General features: G+C 45.1%; 1 protein-coding gene across 1 annotated transcript in view; it reads right to left on the bottom strand.

Annotated features, from left to right (window-relative positions):
- Positions 1 to 16,272, bottom strand: part of LOC148016882 (uncharacterized) — a 60,782-nt gene that overhangs the window by 7,590 nt on the left and 36,920 nt on the right. Inside the window, exon 3 of the mRNA XM_087663164.1 lies at positions 6,211 to 6,270. Coding sequence (XP_087519290.1) covers positions 6,211 to 6,270 — 60 coding nt within the window. The remainder of the gene's footprint in view (positions 1 to 6,210; positions 6,271 to 16,272) is intronic.

The raw sequence follows: 16,272 nt of genomic DNA, 5'->3' as shown, positions 1-16,272 counted from the left end.
AACAAATACAATATCCTCCTTAGCCTCCAGCTATCCCGTAGGTGGCGCCAGAAGGTCCGTCGAAAAGGCTCCATGATATTGTGCTCCGCCCAGTGCTTGCTACGTGACGATGCCCAATCCATATCCTCCTGCATTAGTACATGTCTGCCAATCCTGGCAGTGTACTCCACGAACCTCAGTGGCTTCTTAGCGAACACAATGGCTAGCCATAGCCACTCTCCCAGATCCCACTCCAACTCATCAAGTGGCTTGCCCTCCCAGATCTAGAGGCGCCACTCCTTGAGCTCCGTCCAAAAGACAAAAGGGTCCAATTGCCATGTCTTCCCCTGCAAGCCAATCACCTGAATCCTCCTTCATGAAAGGACAGCTATCCCCTCATCTTGCTATCCTCTGTCAAGAGCCAGACGCCCCTCCTCCTGTACAGTGAAGGCCCCTGGTGGAGCACCGCCCACTCTGCCTGCCACCTGTAGGGGGATGCCTGCTAGTGAAAACCTAGCGGCCGATACCTCCCCGGCCCTATCGGCTCTTGTGTCTATCTCCCTTCTCCTCAACTCCACTCCTCTTTGATAGCCTGATACTCGCTGCAACACCTCCTCGTCCACCATTCTATACACTCCCACCATGTCCTGATGGTACTACCCGGGCCGGTCTCCCAACCAGCCCACTAGATGTGGGGGCGCTCGCCAATCTATGCTCCTGAAAGCCTAGGGGGCTTTGGATTAGGGCCTTACGAAGTCCTTGCTACACATGGAGTAAGCTGCGTAGGAAAGGTGATCTTGGGGGGGGGGGGGGGGGGAGGGGGGGTCTGGGCTGAACGTGAAGATCCATCTCAAGGACGGCCTCCATTCACCGCCGACCCTCAGTCTACAATCCTAAAGACCCTCCTACAATAGAACCTTCCAGGTCTATCCTCCTGGTGTGAGACCGCAGATAACTAGCTTGCCTAAGAGGGCCATACTCTGATACTCTGGGTTTATGATCCCAAGCCCTCCCTCTGACTGATGCAGTATGATGGTCGCCCACACCACCTTGGCCCTAGAATCCCTGGAGCCATCTGAGCCAGACCAAAGAAAATTCCACACTAGACGATGGAGCTGCACTACGTAGGATGAGGAGAAGCACCAACATGAGGCGATGTACCAAGCTATTGCTAGGAGGACCTGGTTAACTACCAGGACTCGGCCTGCTAGTGAGAGATGTGCCCTGCTCCAATAGGTCAACCTCCTCCGGATAGAATCGAGAACTGGAAGAAAGTATTGGGTGGGAGTGATGTCGAGTTCCACCTGGAACCCTAGGTAATGGAAGGTCTACCCTCTGCTCACCCATCTAAATCCTAGGTGGACACCCCAATCCATGCTAGAGTCCGGATCTGTGAGAAAACCAACCGACTTTCGCCAGTTGATTTTCGCTCCCTTTGCAAAACAGAACACCTCAAGAGCCATCATCACTCTCTCCAACATCAACTCATCATCCTCTATGTAGAGTGTTGTATCATCTACATACTTTGAGTCTAGCAACTCAGTCTCCTCTCTCACTGGAAGTCGAAGGCTACGTAATCCACTCACATGTGACCTGAGGAAGTGAGACATCGTCTCTGCAAAGAGTAGGAACAAGTACGGGCCAAGGGGCAGCCCTGTCAGATCGATCTCTCCAGCCAAAACTCCTCCCCTCGCCTACCGCCTATGAGAACGTTGCTAGTGACCGATCTATAAAGTGCCGAGACCCCGCGAACCCAAGCCTGGGGGAGACCCAATCTCACCATGGTGCCCTCTAGGAAATTCCAATCCACCCTGTCATAAGCTTTCTCGAAATCTAAAAGTAGTACACCCAATCTCTGCCCACTGTGTTGAGCCCACTCTGTCGCCTCAAAGAAGGTGAATACATTGTCTAGGAAGCTTCTATCCTAGACAAAGCCTGTCTATGCATCATGAATGATGTCTAGAAACACAGGGCATAGTCGCCTACCAATCATCTTTGCCAGTGCCTTATAGGCCACTGACAATAAGATGATCGGTCTCCATTGGGAAAGCTCCAACTCGTCTCCCCCTTTGGAGAGAATATTGATAAGGCCTGCCGAAAGACTCCTTGGCATCTGTCCTGAAGTGAAAATCTCCTGGAAGGCCATCAGTAGAGAGTTCTTTACCACTCCCCATAGGTAGTGAAGAAGACCTTAGAGAGGCCATCCTCTCCCAGGAATTTTTGTCCGTCCTGTGTCTGAAAAGCCTTCTTTAATTCCTTATTTGTGAAGGGAGCTAGGAGGGAGCATTCCATCTCCTCTATGACGAGGGACGGGATGTGATCCTAGACCTACTGCCAGCAACGCTATCCTCTAGTTGAGGCTATCTCCTGCTGGAAAAGACGTCTGTAATAGTCGGTAGCAATCTCCATCACCTCATCTGGGCTAAAGCGAATCCTCCCATACTGATCTCGAAGGCTGCGTATCTGCTCTCCCAAGGTGTGGGGCTCGTGTGCTTGAAAGAACTCCCTGCACATCGTGTACCCCTTCCACGCCCAAAGGGCTGCTGAGGTGCAGAATGAAAACTCCAAGCGCCTGTCCTCTAGGCCGGCGATGGCTGCTCGTGCACACACCTCCTGTGCGTGGAGGATGGGATCCCCTGGTGTCTCCTATAATAATCTCTGTGTGGCTACTAGATCCTGCCGCAGTGCTCTCTCCTCCTCCCAGCACTATTGCCTGGCCTGTAGGGCTTCCTCATGGCAAATATTGCTCGACACGGCTAGGACCTCTACAACCTCCTCAGGGATCTAGTCCCTTCTACCCCACTCCCTAGTCCAAATATACTCAAGCTAACTCTTCACCTCCTATAGATCACATCAGGGATCCGATAGGATCGTGTGTCTAGGGCAGATTCTCAAGGATCAAGTGTTAGGAGAACCGGGCAATGATCGGGGACAACATGGTGCATGCCAACTGCCCACCTGGCCTCCACGAGAGCATCCCCACTCTCCTACATAGAATCTGTCCAACTGCTCCAACAAGACTCCACCTAGCCACTTGTAACCCCAAGAGAAGTCCAACGACCTCTCCCTCCTGTGGAAGGCTGGGTAGCATCGGGTGCTCCTACTGCCAGTAGAAAGACCTCCCATGTCTCCTACTCCTCCCCAACCATACCTTGGTAGTTTCTACCTCTGCCCTACTAGTCCTCTAAAGCCTCCAAGTTGTTGAAGTTTCCTCCGACAATCTAGGAGTCCACCATTAAGAGTCCTTCCACGATCTCCACCCAAAACTTGCTGCGTGCCCTAACCTCAGTAGGGGCATAGACATTGAGGACTCCCATGCACGAGTCCCCAATATCCAATCTAATCCATAGAACCCTCCCTGCCACTATTGTCCCATGGTCTCGTACATAGGCCGTGAGACTCAGGCCAATAAAGGTGCAAACACCCCCACTCCTACCATGGGCACCGATGGCATGCTCCCGGTAAGTGTGAGCTGCCCAGGAGTACCTACCCTGCCCGCTGGGCTTGGGCGGGAGTGAGCTTGTGCTCCTGTAGAAGTAGAATGTAAATCTGTCCGACAAGGGCAGTTTGCAGCTCCTGCCGGGCAATCAACTTCCTAGAACCACATGCCCCACTATAGTGGAGACTATTCACATTCCATGACGCAAGGTGTAAACTCGTGGGGAAACCTATGACTGACAGAACACTACTAACGAAGAAGACGAACTATGAGGCATGCGTATACGCTTCACTGTCGGCCTAGAAGGTGAACTCCATTCCCCCATGGTGGCCCTCGGGCGGTCCATAGGGGTGATGGATGCGCTTGGTGAAACCACCAAGGCATCTATCAACCATGCTGAGAGCGAGACTCCACACACTAATAGAAACGGGCCACCTGTACCAAGGGCCACTCAATCACATCCATCAACACTCTCCATTGTGGAGGGGCTCGAAAGATAATGCTAAGATAAGGTATGTCAGCCCCAGCCCACCAGTTAATGTCCATCATGCAACCTGGCCACTGCTGGGAGAAAAGTGCTAGTCCACCTTTTCCCATCCGCTGGGAGATGTGGTCTGCCACCTAGCTCTTCACCTCCTGTGCTAGTCCTTTGCATAGCTAGATGGCGGGGTGATGGTGGGGAGAGGGAGAATCTAGGGATGGTGGGATGGTCAGATGCACCCGGCAGGGGGGTGGATGTGTGGGCATGTGGTCCTGCCGGGGGGCGACGAGGAAGGGGCCGCATGGTGCTCTGCTGAGGGGGTGACGCTCGCCCTCTTGCACCCTGTTGTCGTGGCTGTATCTAAGGGACTGGCTGCGGCCCCTCCTATCATCTCCCTCTTTGTTGTCTCTAGACCCATGTAAAGCCGTCCGCATCCACCTGTGAGTCTGTCGACGAAGCCGCCTTAGCTCCGAAGCATGTACACTCTGCTGCCATATGCCCAAAGTCATGGCAACATAGACACTGTCTTGGCTGCCCAATCACAATGACCTGCTGCCTGAAGGAGTATCTGTCTGCCTCAATCTCTAGAAACTGTGGTATATTCTTTGTCTCTTTCACTGCCACCCGTACCTTTGAGACTCCTGCGCCTGTCATTGCGTCCGCGAAAGAGGCTGGAAGGACCGTGCCGAAGAGCCATCCGAAGTCTTCCATAAGCTAGCAATACTTTATCGCCAATCCGGAGAATAGTAGGGTCACCGAGTGTCTAAGAAAACTATTGTGGAGCACGAATGCCTCCACTGTGAAGCCATTGTACCAAGGGACCATACGTATGACCCCCTCATGGAGGCATAGGGTGAGCTAGCCAGTAGCTCACGTGCTGCGTCCACTAAGGTGAGTCGTACCATGAAGATCCCTTGACCCATTAGAACTACCTCCGCTATCTGCGTTGTGTTGATACGCAACGTGGAGTGAAGCCAATCCCAAAGCTGAGCCCTTGATGGGAAATATCCTACTACCTTACCAAAGATTGTTTTTTCTTTAACCTCCAGCTCAAATAGGACGACGCACAAGGTGTTTGACTCGAGGGCACTCGTAGAATGCATTGACGTCTGACCAGAGGTTTCCATTGCGTGTTCCTACTAAGGACCTTGACGTCTAACCAGAGGTTTCCATTGCGTGTTCCTACTAAGGACCTACCAATCTCGCTGCTATGCTACCGAGGAAGGAAAGGGGGTACTCGGCCGACGGGGCAATGGTGAGGGAGACGGAGGTGGCGCTGGACAAGGGAGCCATTGAAGCAACAGGTGGTGTGGCCAATACTCGGCCGGCGAGGCAGTGGTGAGGGAGATGAAGGTGGCGTTGGACGAGGGAGCCGTTGAAGCAATAGGGGGGGGGGGGGGGGGGGGGCACGGATAGTTGGTGAGGGCGAACACAAGCGATGGCGGAGGCATAGCCCAACATAGCACACGCGACGGTAGGAGCAGACAAGGTAACAATATGCTAAAGGAGAACCTGCTTAACAAGGTGGACATCACAGTTGCCTTGGGCAATGGACATCACTTATGACCAAATCATGCAGCTGTGTCCTCAATTGTGAAGGGAATGGAACAACCTAGTCAACCCACTAAAACAAAGAACAAGGTAAAGTGTATAGTCATGGTGGTTCTCAAGCTTGTGTGATTAGTTAGACTATGTGAAACGGCTCAATCTTCACATTGCTTGTGCGTAAGATTTTAGAAATCCATCCTGCAAAACATGCTTAAGTAGAGTGTTTGATATAATTTTAAAAACTTTGAAAATTACAGTATTGGGATGTCTATGGGGTTGAGTGCTTTCCCTCTTATAGTAGGGAGACAACAATGCAAATTTTGAAAGGTCTGTTTTTGAATTAATGCTAGAATATACTTTCAGCCCTCAAGGAATTTGAGTTCTCATTTGCCATTGTGAATTGAAAAAGCAGTAATTATTTGAGCATATCCATGCCTCTTCTCTCCCATTTACCACAGGATTTCCAGTACTGTATGCTTGTTATATATATATATATATAGAGAGAGAGAGAGAGAGAGTACTTTATGGGTGCTATTGCTGAGAAACCCAAGTTTTCACATGTATGAGAATTGGATTAAGCTTCATAAACTTTTAAACGTGAAGACTGTTTATACTCTTTTGACATTAATCTATCATTAGAATAGAATCTCAAAGTATGATGCATCAAGCATAAGCGTGTAATAATCACCACTATTGTCTGTTTGTGACCCTCAAGAGCTTGAAAACTTAACATTGCAAGAGATCAATTGATTAAATAGTTTACCTGGACATTCTGAATTTCTGATTTAACTTTTGCCAAGGCAGCTTCTTGGGTCATTTCAATCTGCAAAATTAGCAAATTAAAAATTAAGAAAGCATATTTCTACATAGTGCTTCTAGAATCTATCTCCCATCCTCCAATCCATAATGAGAAGTGTTATGGACTGAGATTTATGAAATACTGAGCACCAACAAGAGAGAGGAGGAAAGATCTGTAAGCATCTACTAGAAACCAAACTGGTCTATGATACAAATTAGTATGTAGCAGGTCCATGTCTAGAGTATCATGTAAAAATTGAAAACAACCAAAAGCCAGCCAAATGCATCCCACGTCTAGTCCTTGTCTAGCATGCTATAAGAGTCAACTGTGATGAATCATAAGTAATCTATAGACAAAATGTAATATATTGTAAATCGGGCAAGGAGCAAAGAGGGCCATCATATCCAATCGTCTTATCGCATTTGATCAATGTATGTATGCTATGGGCATGTGATCTGCATCTAGGTAGTCCAGGACCCTGGGTCTCTTGGTGACCCTAATATCTAAGGCTCTCTATATTGCAAGCCTCCCCTACCAGTGGATGAGATGGGAGAAGGCACTATGGTGAGCTGGTGCACCTGAAGAAGATGATCTATGACTGCAGTCTCTGGCTTCGCCTGTGAAGAAGTCCCTCTTGATGCCTCTAGAGCTTCAGGCCAAGCCACATTTGATCAAGGCAGTTTACCAATTCACTAAGCGAGCCAAAACTGTCTCTAAACAAACAACAGTATCGCCCCCAATATCATAGTATACTAACATCTGCAGATATACTGCCTTCTCTGCCTCTAGCTCTCGAAGGCAAAGCCTACATATCCTACCCCCTTTGACCATCCATGTTGCTCTGCTTACCTCAATCTCATGAAGAATGTGATGATATTCTCATCTAGAAACCTCATAGATGCAGCTCGGTGCATTTGATAAGGTCATATTCTGTAAATTTGAGAAAGTGGTCTCTGTAGTATTGAATCCTGGTGGATAGGGGGCCCCACTAAGTCTCATAGCAAGGTGGTAATCTCTCCATGCCCAGCCCATAGAGTACTAAAAAATACCAAGACAGTGGCAGCCATGCATAGCAATACTCTACAATGTCTCTAGTGCTCTGTGTGGCAGCATATCTCACATCATGGATCTCATAAGGATGATATAGGTGATGGTCTGGAATAGAGTGTCCACTAGCATGGGGGTGCTACAAGCTATGCAATCTCATGTGGTATCAAATCTTTACTACGAATGATTGTGGAAATCATAAGGATATGAGATCTCTTGCGATGGTCTCAAGACTCAAATAAAGCCTGCACTAGCACGGGTGCTACAAGCTATGCTTCAATCTCATGTGGCATTGAAGCTTTACTATAATTCCTTGTGGAGATCATAAGGATATGAGATCTCTCCATTTATCTCCAATCATATGCAGAGAGGCTAGGAGCCTGTATAATTGCTACATAGATCAAAGCAAGACAAACTAATATACCAATCCCTCATACTTTTGTGTAACCAACCTTCTACGTATCAACTATTGCCATGCTGTGGAGCCCATATAATTGCTACATAAATCAAAGCAAAACAAACTAATATACCAATCCATCATACTTTTGTGTAACCAACCTTCTACATATCAACTATTGCCATCATGTATTGGCTCAATGATCAAACCAACTTCATGCTCCCAGAACTTGAAATATGATTTGTATATTCTTTTGAGTATTTAAAAATGGTTATATCCTCACATTTTCATTCAAGGATGAGCTTAGTTGGGTGGTCAGATTGACCAAAAAGCCCAGCCAACTAAGACTTTATCACTTGGTAGTCACATTGATTACCATCCTACGTAATGTTGAGTGGTCAGATTGACCAAAAAGCCCAGCTGACTAAGACTTCATCACTTGGATGGTCACATTGATTACAATCCTGCATAATGTGCAATTTCAAGAGGCAAAGCTAGATGCTCATGATCAAAGCAACAAACCATGAACCAACACAAGGTTGCATTCCATGTGCGTACGGAACATCCATACAATACCCTTCTGTATATTCATTCCATATGGTTCTATACAATACTCATGCATTCGTGCAGTTGACCATTTAAATTGACCGTTGTGCCCTGATTTAAAAATGTGGCCGTTCCTGAAGTGATCTAACTATTTATTCCAACATTTTTTCTCTTCCTCCTACCCACTCCTACTGTTCTAAACTTATCTTCTAAGTTCCACTTCTCATTCAAACTTCTAGTCTGCTCCCTCACCTCAACCCTTATAAAAGGGCAGCCCTCTTTTCATCTCATCAACACAAATCAGCCTTCATCTTCTTCAATATTTCTCTCTTGAGGTCAAGCCTCATCCACCTTCCATTCAAGCTTCATCTACACTTTAACCTATTCTCCCTCTCCCTCTCCCTTTCTGTGAGAGCGTGCAATGGAAGAAGGCACATGAACACAGAGAGAAGAAGACAGCAGGAAGATGGAAGGAAGACATCTGCACCGACTAAAATAAATGTTGAATACAAACAGGACTGATCAGTCCCTGCACGCAGCCTGAAGTGTTAGTGAGGCCACCAGATTTTGCTGGGAATGATGACAGCAGCAGCAACACCGGAGACAGAGGAGTATGCCCGGAGTCGGAGGAGCAGCCTGCAAAGGATGATGGCCAAAGTGGGGAGGGACCAGCTATAAATAGTTGAAGTCCCCCAAATCTGGCCAATCTAATTGGGCCATAAATACGGCTGACCAGCCAAAATAGACCATAGGACTGCAATAAATGCAGTTTGACAGCATTTAAAATGCCAAAATAAGGTCATGGCGTACTGGACAGTCTATGACCAGCAAGAGGTGCAAACCGACTGACTGACATAGGAAAAAGGGCCTAAAACGAGAGAAATGTATGCTAAAATGCCAAAGCTCCCATGTCTCCATCAAACTCCAATAGGAGCTCACAACCAGGAGATGACAGACTGACAACACTAAAAATAACATGCTAACACCACCTCTCAAATCCTGGGAGTGTGTGTAAAGGCCCAACAATCTCATGTGATGAAGCATAGAAGCCTAGGGCAAAGGCTTCGTGAAGGCCACTACTAACTTGGAATCCACGATCTACAATCCACTATCTTAAACACTCGATTCTTCACCAAGAGCAAGGGCACTCTTAATTGTCCACATGCAACTCTATAGATCCTATCTGAAAAAAGCCAATTTGTGCCAACAAGCGACAAAGCCAAACAAGCTCCATAGCAGTAGAACGAGGGCACGATACTCAGCCTATGAAGATGAAAAAGCCACAGTAGGCTACTTCTTACTACTCCAAGCGATAGCTCCTAATCCAAGAGAGAAGGCATAACCAGTAGTGGACCATAACGAATCCATATCACCTGCCCAATCAAAATCACTTCACACTAAAAAAGTAGTCCCCCTCTCCATACATGATCCCGTAGGATCAAATCCTTTGTTAGATAGCGCAAAACACACAAAGTGGCTCACCAATGAGCCTAAGTATAAGTCTTCCCAAAAGAAGACAACAAAGCCACCACAAAAGAGATGTCTCATCGAGTGTGGATCAACCAAATCAAAGAGCCAACAAGGCACCTATAATAGATGGCTTCACTAAGGAGATCTCCTATAGCCAAAAGCTTGGACTGTGGGTCCATGAGGCAAGTAGGCCGACACTCGACCATACCAAACTCCGAAAGAAGCTCAGAGATTACATGTGCTAGGAAATAAAAATGCCATGTGCCATCTGATAGATCTCCAATCCAAGGAAGAAATGTAGGATCCCAAGATCCGTCATGTCAAACTACTAGCCCAATATTTGCCAAGTATAATCAACCTCTTGTGTGCCACTCCATGTAATAATGAGATCATCAACACACAAGTTGGCCATGACGCACCTGTCCTAGGCTTGTAATAAAAATTGGGGTCATGATCGGATCGATGAAAGCCATTGTCCAGGAAGAATCGATCAATCCGCTAATACCAAACCCTAGGAGTTCTCCAAGACACCATTCAAAAAGGCCGACTTCACGTCCATCTGATAAACGGGCCAATGGTGATGGGTGGCCAAAGCCACGATAACTCGAATAGTAGACAGCCGAGCTATCCGTGCAAAAGTCTCAAAATAATCCAAAATTGCCCACGCCGAGCGAATCCCTTGACAACAAGCCATACCTTATACTTGTCCAAGGTCCCATCTGCAAGATACTTGGTCTTGAAGACCTACTTCACATCAATCACCTTTCACTTTTGCAGATGAGGAACCAACTCCCAAGTCTGGTTTTGCTCAATAAAATCGAGCTCAGCCTTAATAGCACTGCGCTAAACATCCTGAGCCTCATCAACAGTAGTAGGCTCCTGGTCCTAAAGAATCTAAGACATAAGAGCATAGTTCACACAAAGTGAACTATCCCTTCAGGCTTGTAACCTAGTTAACATGTATGGGCTAAGAGGTGTCTCACGGAACTCAGTAATCCTTGAATCTTGCATGAGCCACTGATACCACGAAAGAATGGTAATAGGCTCATCCTAGGTGAAGGAGACCGAGAAGCCTCCAATACTTGTAAAGCACCTATCTATGGAAGGGACTCCCCCTCACTAAGGGAAGGTGGATTCTCCTCACCCGATGAAGAAGACTCCTCCTCAAAAGGATAAATCTCCCCAGAGGAAACCTAAGGGGACAGAGAAAGGGTAGTAATACCCAATAACAAAGGAGTAGATGAAGGAGCCATCAAGGGTGGAAGGGGAGAAGGTAAGGGAGAAGGGAAAAGACGGGGAGGAGTCACAGACAAAGAAGGGATGCCAAGGGATAACTTGGAAGGAAGAGAAGGGGTTGATGGTAGGGAAGTCAATTGAAGATGAAGAACCACATGTAATTAAAAGTGAGAAACTAAAGGCCTCTTCCCAAAGAAGGCTTAGTAGAGAGTCATATCCTGCAATGCCAACGTAGGTGACCTATTACAGATATGGATAGCAATAGCCACTACCTCACCCCATGAGGGTTGGGAAAAACTCTTATGCTTCGACATCAATCAAGCCATCTCAAGCATGGTTTGATTGGCACGTTTCACCACACCATTTACAAATGGTGTATTTAGACGGAAATATTCCACCTTAATATCTTGATCCTTGCAAAACTCAAAAATAAGGTTAAAACAAAACTCACTACCATGATCAACTCGAACATTGCAAACTTTAAAGAAGGTTTGCTTCTCCGCAAACACCTTCCACTCGTAAAAACAGAAGCAAGGTAACAGAAGTATACCTTGCTCTTGTACTCCAAGAAATAGGGCCATGCATAACAACTAAAGTCATCAATAATCAACATAAGGCTACTTTCTTGCTATGCACTTTGCTTAAAAGTTGGGATACTTTTAGGACATCTTTGAGTAACTTGAATGCTCAGCTGTTATATTCTGATGTGGAGAGTTCTTTGCTAATGGAAGAATTCAATAGGCAAAATAATGCAACAAACAAGTCTTCTAATGCATTGCACACTAGAGACAGATTTCAACAAAAGAGCAGTTCTGAAAATAGAGCACGCAACAAGTCTCGTGGCAAAAATGTGGAGTGCCATCATTGTGGCAAAAAAGGGCACTACAAATGGGACTGTTTTCAATTGAAGAAAGAGAAAGGCAAAAACAAAAACATTGAAGACAGCAAGGCTAAGAAAAAGAACGACCAATCTGTAAAGAAGAGCAATGTAAAAATAGAAGAGGTCAATGTAATCACTCATGAGAATGACAACGACGATAATGTACTTCTTGCTTTTTTTTTTAGTACACGTACATTGATTGCAGATTCTGAGGATGACATGCATACTTGGATACTTGATTCAAGTGCATCCTTTTATGTCACACCGCATCATGAGTGGTTTTTTTATTACAATGGTAGTGCACATGTTGTTCTTCACTTGGGGGAATTATGTATGTAAAATTGCAGGCATTGACAGTGTGAAATTGGAATTTCAACGTAGCTCCGTGTTTGTTTCGCATAGTGTGAGACATGTACCTCAGCTCAGGAAGAGCTTAATAAGCACAAGGCAGCTAGATGATGAAGGCTATCACACCACCTTTGGGAATAGTAAATGGAAAATTTGTAAGGGCTCCAAAAGTGATACATTGTATCCTTTGCATGTATCTAGTATGCCCAACCATGTAGTCGCCATAACCGAGCAGCCAAGTGTTTCTTTGTGGCATAGTCAGATGGGACACATGAGTCAAACAAGAATGAAAGTGCTTTCTCGCTTGGGTTATTTGCCATCTTTGAGGTATACTAATTTTGAACAATGTGATCATTGTATTTAATTTTATGGTAAACATGCTCAAACGTCACATAAAAAATCTCTTTCTCTAAAGTCTTCACCCTTAGAGTTGGTACATTCAGATATATGTCAAATGCCAAGATTAACTCTAGGGAAAAAGAAGTATTCCATTACCTTTGTTGATGATGCCATACGTAAAGTGTGGATTTATCCAATCCATCGCAAGATGAGACCTTGGATAAATTTTAAAAATTCCTGACACTTACTAAAAATCAGGCCAACAAGACATTAAAGTGTCTTCGCTCTGACAATGGTAGGGAATATATGTCCAAAGCCTTTCAAGAGTTTTGTGGCAGCAAAGGGATTAAAAGGAAACTCGCCACTCCTCATAATCCACCCCAAAATGGTGTTGCAGAGCGTATGAATAGGACCATTCAAGACAAGGTCCATACAATGTTGTAACATGTTGCTTTCTTCCAAGAAGATCGCATGCACAAACAACCCGAAAAGACAGAGAAGGTCACAAGGGTTGTATTCTAAGAGGATATACCGATTGGACAGCAAAGAATGCCCGTTAGACAGCAACAGATACCTACTGTAAATGTCCCTGAAAATACATGGAATGATGCTGAAAATGATCAATAAGATCTTGCCCATGATGTACCACAAATTCAGTAAGAACAGACGCCTTTGGAACAACTAGAACCAGCTGTACGGCATGCTGAACCTGCAGAACAGCAAGCTGTTAATGCAAATCTGCAAGCTGAACAACCAGTAAAACTTGACCATTCGGTCCGTAAGTCGACCAAAGTGCAAAGGCAGCCAAATAGGTTTGTTCTTGGTGTCAATTATGGGGCTGATTATGTCATGTTGACAAATTATGGTGAGCCTCATGCTTCCAGGAAGCAATAGACTGAAAAGATAGCAAGAAATGGCATAAGGCTACATTGTCAGAGATGGAATCTCTCATGAAAAATTGCACTTGGGATTCAGTGCATTTGCCTAAAGGGCAAAAAGTCCTACCATGCAAATAGGTTTACAAAATGAAAGTCACTTCTGGTTCTTTGCCAAAGTACAAGGCCCGACTGGTTGCTAAAGGATACAAGCAAGAACATGGAATTGATTGTGATGAAATCTTATCTCCTGTAGTCAAAATGACTACGTTGCGAACCATCTTGGACTTAGTTGCATCTAAAGATATGGAGCTCATACAGATGGATATGAAAACCGCTTTCTTACATGGTGATCTGCATGAGGAGATCTATATGCAGCAACCTAAGGGTTTTACTACACAAGGAAAAGAGCACATGGTATATAAGCTCAACAAGAGTTTGTATGGGCTAAAGCAAGCACCACGAGAATGGTATCATAAATTTGATACATTCATGCAATCTCAAGGATTTCATGGCTCTCAAGTTGATCACTGCTTATACACCAAGAAGATAGCAGATGGCAATCTTCTTCTCTTGGTTTTGTATGTGGATGACATGCCGATTGCAAGCAAGGATGTTGATGCCCTGGACTCCTTGAAATAGAGTCTACACAATAGCTTTGATATGAAGGATCTTGGTGAGGCCAATCACATTCTTGGCATGCGTATACTCAACGACAAATTGAAGGGTCTTCTTTATCTGTCACGGCAAGAGTATGTCACTAAGGCAATGGGAGTGGTTAACAGATACATGGCATATCCTAGCAAAAAGCATTGAAAAGTAGTAAAGGGTATCATGAGATACCCTTGAAGTAGAGTCTACACAATAGCTTTGATATGAAGGATCTTGGTGAGGCCAATCACATTCTTGGCATGCGTATACTCAACGACAAATTGAAGGGTCTTCTTTATCTGTCACGGCAAGAGTATGTCACTAAGGCAATGGGAGTGGTTAACAGATACATGGCATATCCTAGCAAAAAGCATTGAAAAGTAGTAAAGGGTATCATGAGATACCCTTGAAGTAGAGTCTACACAATAGCTTTGATATGAGGGATCTTGGTGAGGCCAATCACATTCTTGGCATGCGTATACTCAACGACAAATTGAAGGGTCTTCTTTATCTGTCACAGCAAGAGTATATCACTAAGACAATGGAAGTGGTTAAGAGATACATGGCATATCCTAGCAAAAAGCATTGGGAAGTAGTAAAGGGTATCATGAGATATCTTAAGGGCACCAAGGATTTGTGCATTTGCTTTGGTAAGCAAAAATCATTTGTTGTTGGTTCACAGATACAGAACACGATGTGTGTGTGGTTCTCTTGCAATGACATCACTATCAATTGATTCAAGGTCCACTCCACAAGCTCATGGATTTAGAGAGAGAAGAGATTGATTCTCACTCATTGTCAATCTTTGACTCATTAGCCCTATTCACTATACCAATCCTCCCCATGCTTCTCTCTTTTTTTCGTAAAACCCATCTCTCTCTCTCTCTCTCTCTCTCTCTCTCTCTCTCTCTCTCTCTCTCATACACCTCACTCTATACATTTGCAGATACTTCTTCATGTGTGAGACCGCAAAGAGAACATGACACTAGTGGGATGCCCTTTGTTATTTGTTTATCTCTCCCTCATAGATTAGCAACTCTAGACCTGAATGATGTGGGGATCTTGCAAGCAGGATCATGGGCTAGTCAAGTGTGTCCTCTATTGGTCATCCTGACTACAAGAAGTCTACTTCAAGATATGTGTTCATGTTTATAGATGGAGCAGTCTCTTGGACATCCAGGCTGCAAAAGTGTGTTGCATTGTCCACTATAAAGGCAGAGTATGTGACTACCACTCAGGCATGCAAAGAAGCCTTATGGCTTTCACATCTGGTGAGAGAGCTTGGTGTTGCAAAGGTTCCTATCCTCCATTATGACAATCAAAGTGCTATCATGCTAGCACAGAATCCTATCTTTCACACAAAGACAAACCACATATAAGTGAAGTATCATTTTATCAAGGATGTACTTGATAGCAAGAGCATTGAGCTTGTCAAGGTACATACAGATGATAACCCTACAGATCTTCTCACAAAGGGTCTTCCAACAGAGCAGTTTGTTCATTGCCGTCAAATGATGGGGGTTGGATAGTATATGTGCATTTCAACTTTGTACATACATAGACCTAGTTGATTCTTTCCTCTACCTTCAGGCACGTTGCCTTTAGGTGGGAGGTTCTTGGGAATAAAGGCTCATTGTGCCTTTTACAATGTTCGGGTGTGAATGCACCCTTACACTCTTGTACTTCATATATTATCTAAACCTAAAGTGGTACACCCGACATTGTACCAAATACTAATTGTGTCATGCTCTCACTCCTATTGGTCACTCTTTCTACTCTTCTTTCAACACTCAATCTATATAGCACTCCATCTTGATCCTAGCTAGGCTATCATGAACCAACTCAAGCAGTGTAGATGCCCTTTGAGTAGCAACTTGTGAATGAGGTTGCCTTACTGCTTGCCTCTCAAGTAGCTAGGGCATAGTATGTGAATGGGAGGGAAATCTGGAAGGGCCTCAACTATCTTCCTTCTCAAAACCTGCCAAATAGCATCAAGATTCAAATGCCCATAACGAGCTCGCCAAACCAGTACAAGCTCGTGGAAAGACATGCATCTAGGGCTATGAGTGTGTAAAGTCTACCATGTGATGTAACTATCCAAAGAGCAGCTCCTGAAGATGTATCCTCCACCGTTACTGCATCCTGGGTAAAGATGACTCAGGTACCTAGCTATATAAGACCATAAACAAACAGAAAGTTAAAGCCCAAATCTAATACATAGAAAACTTTGGTTAAAG

This window comes from Lygodium microphyllum, chromosome 22, assembly GCF_053477565.2.
Source record: "Lygodium microphyllum isolate KBCC chromosome 22, Lygodium_microphyllum_v1.1.10, whole genome shotgun sequence".
NCBI classification, from domain to species: domain Eukaryota; kingdom Viridiplantae; phylum Streptophyta; class Polypodiopsida; order Schizaeales; family Lygodiaceae; genus Lygodium; species Lygodium microphyllum.
Note: the sequence above shows the minus strand (reverse complement) of the source record. Positions and strands in the feature narration are given on the sequence as shown.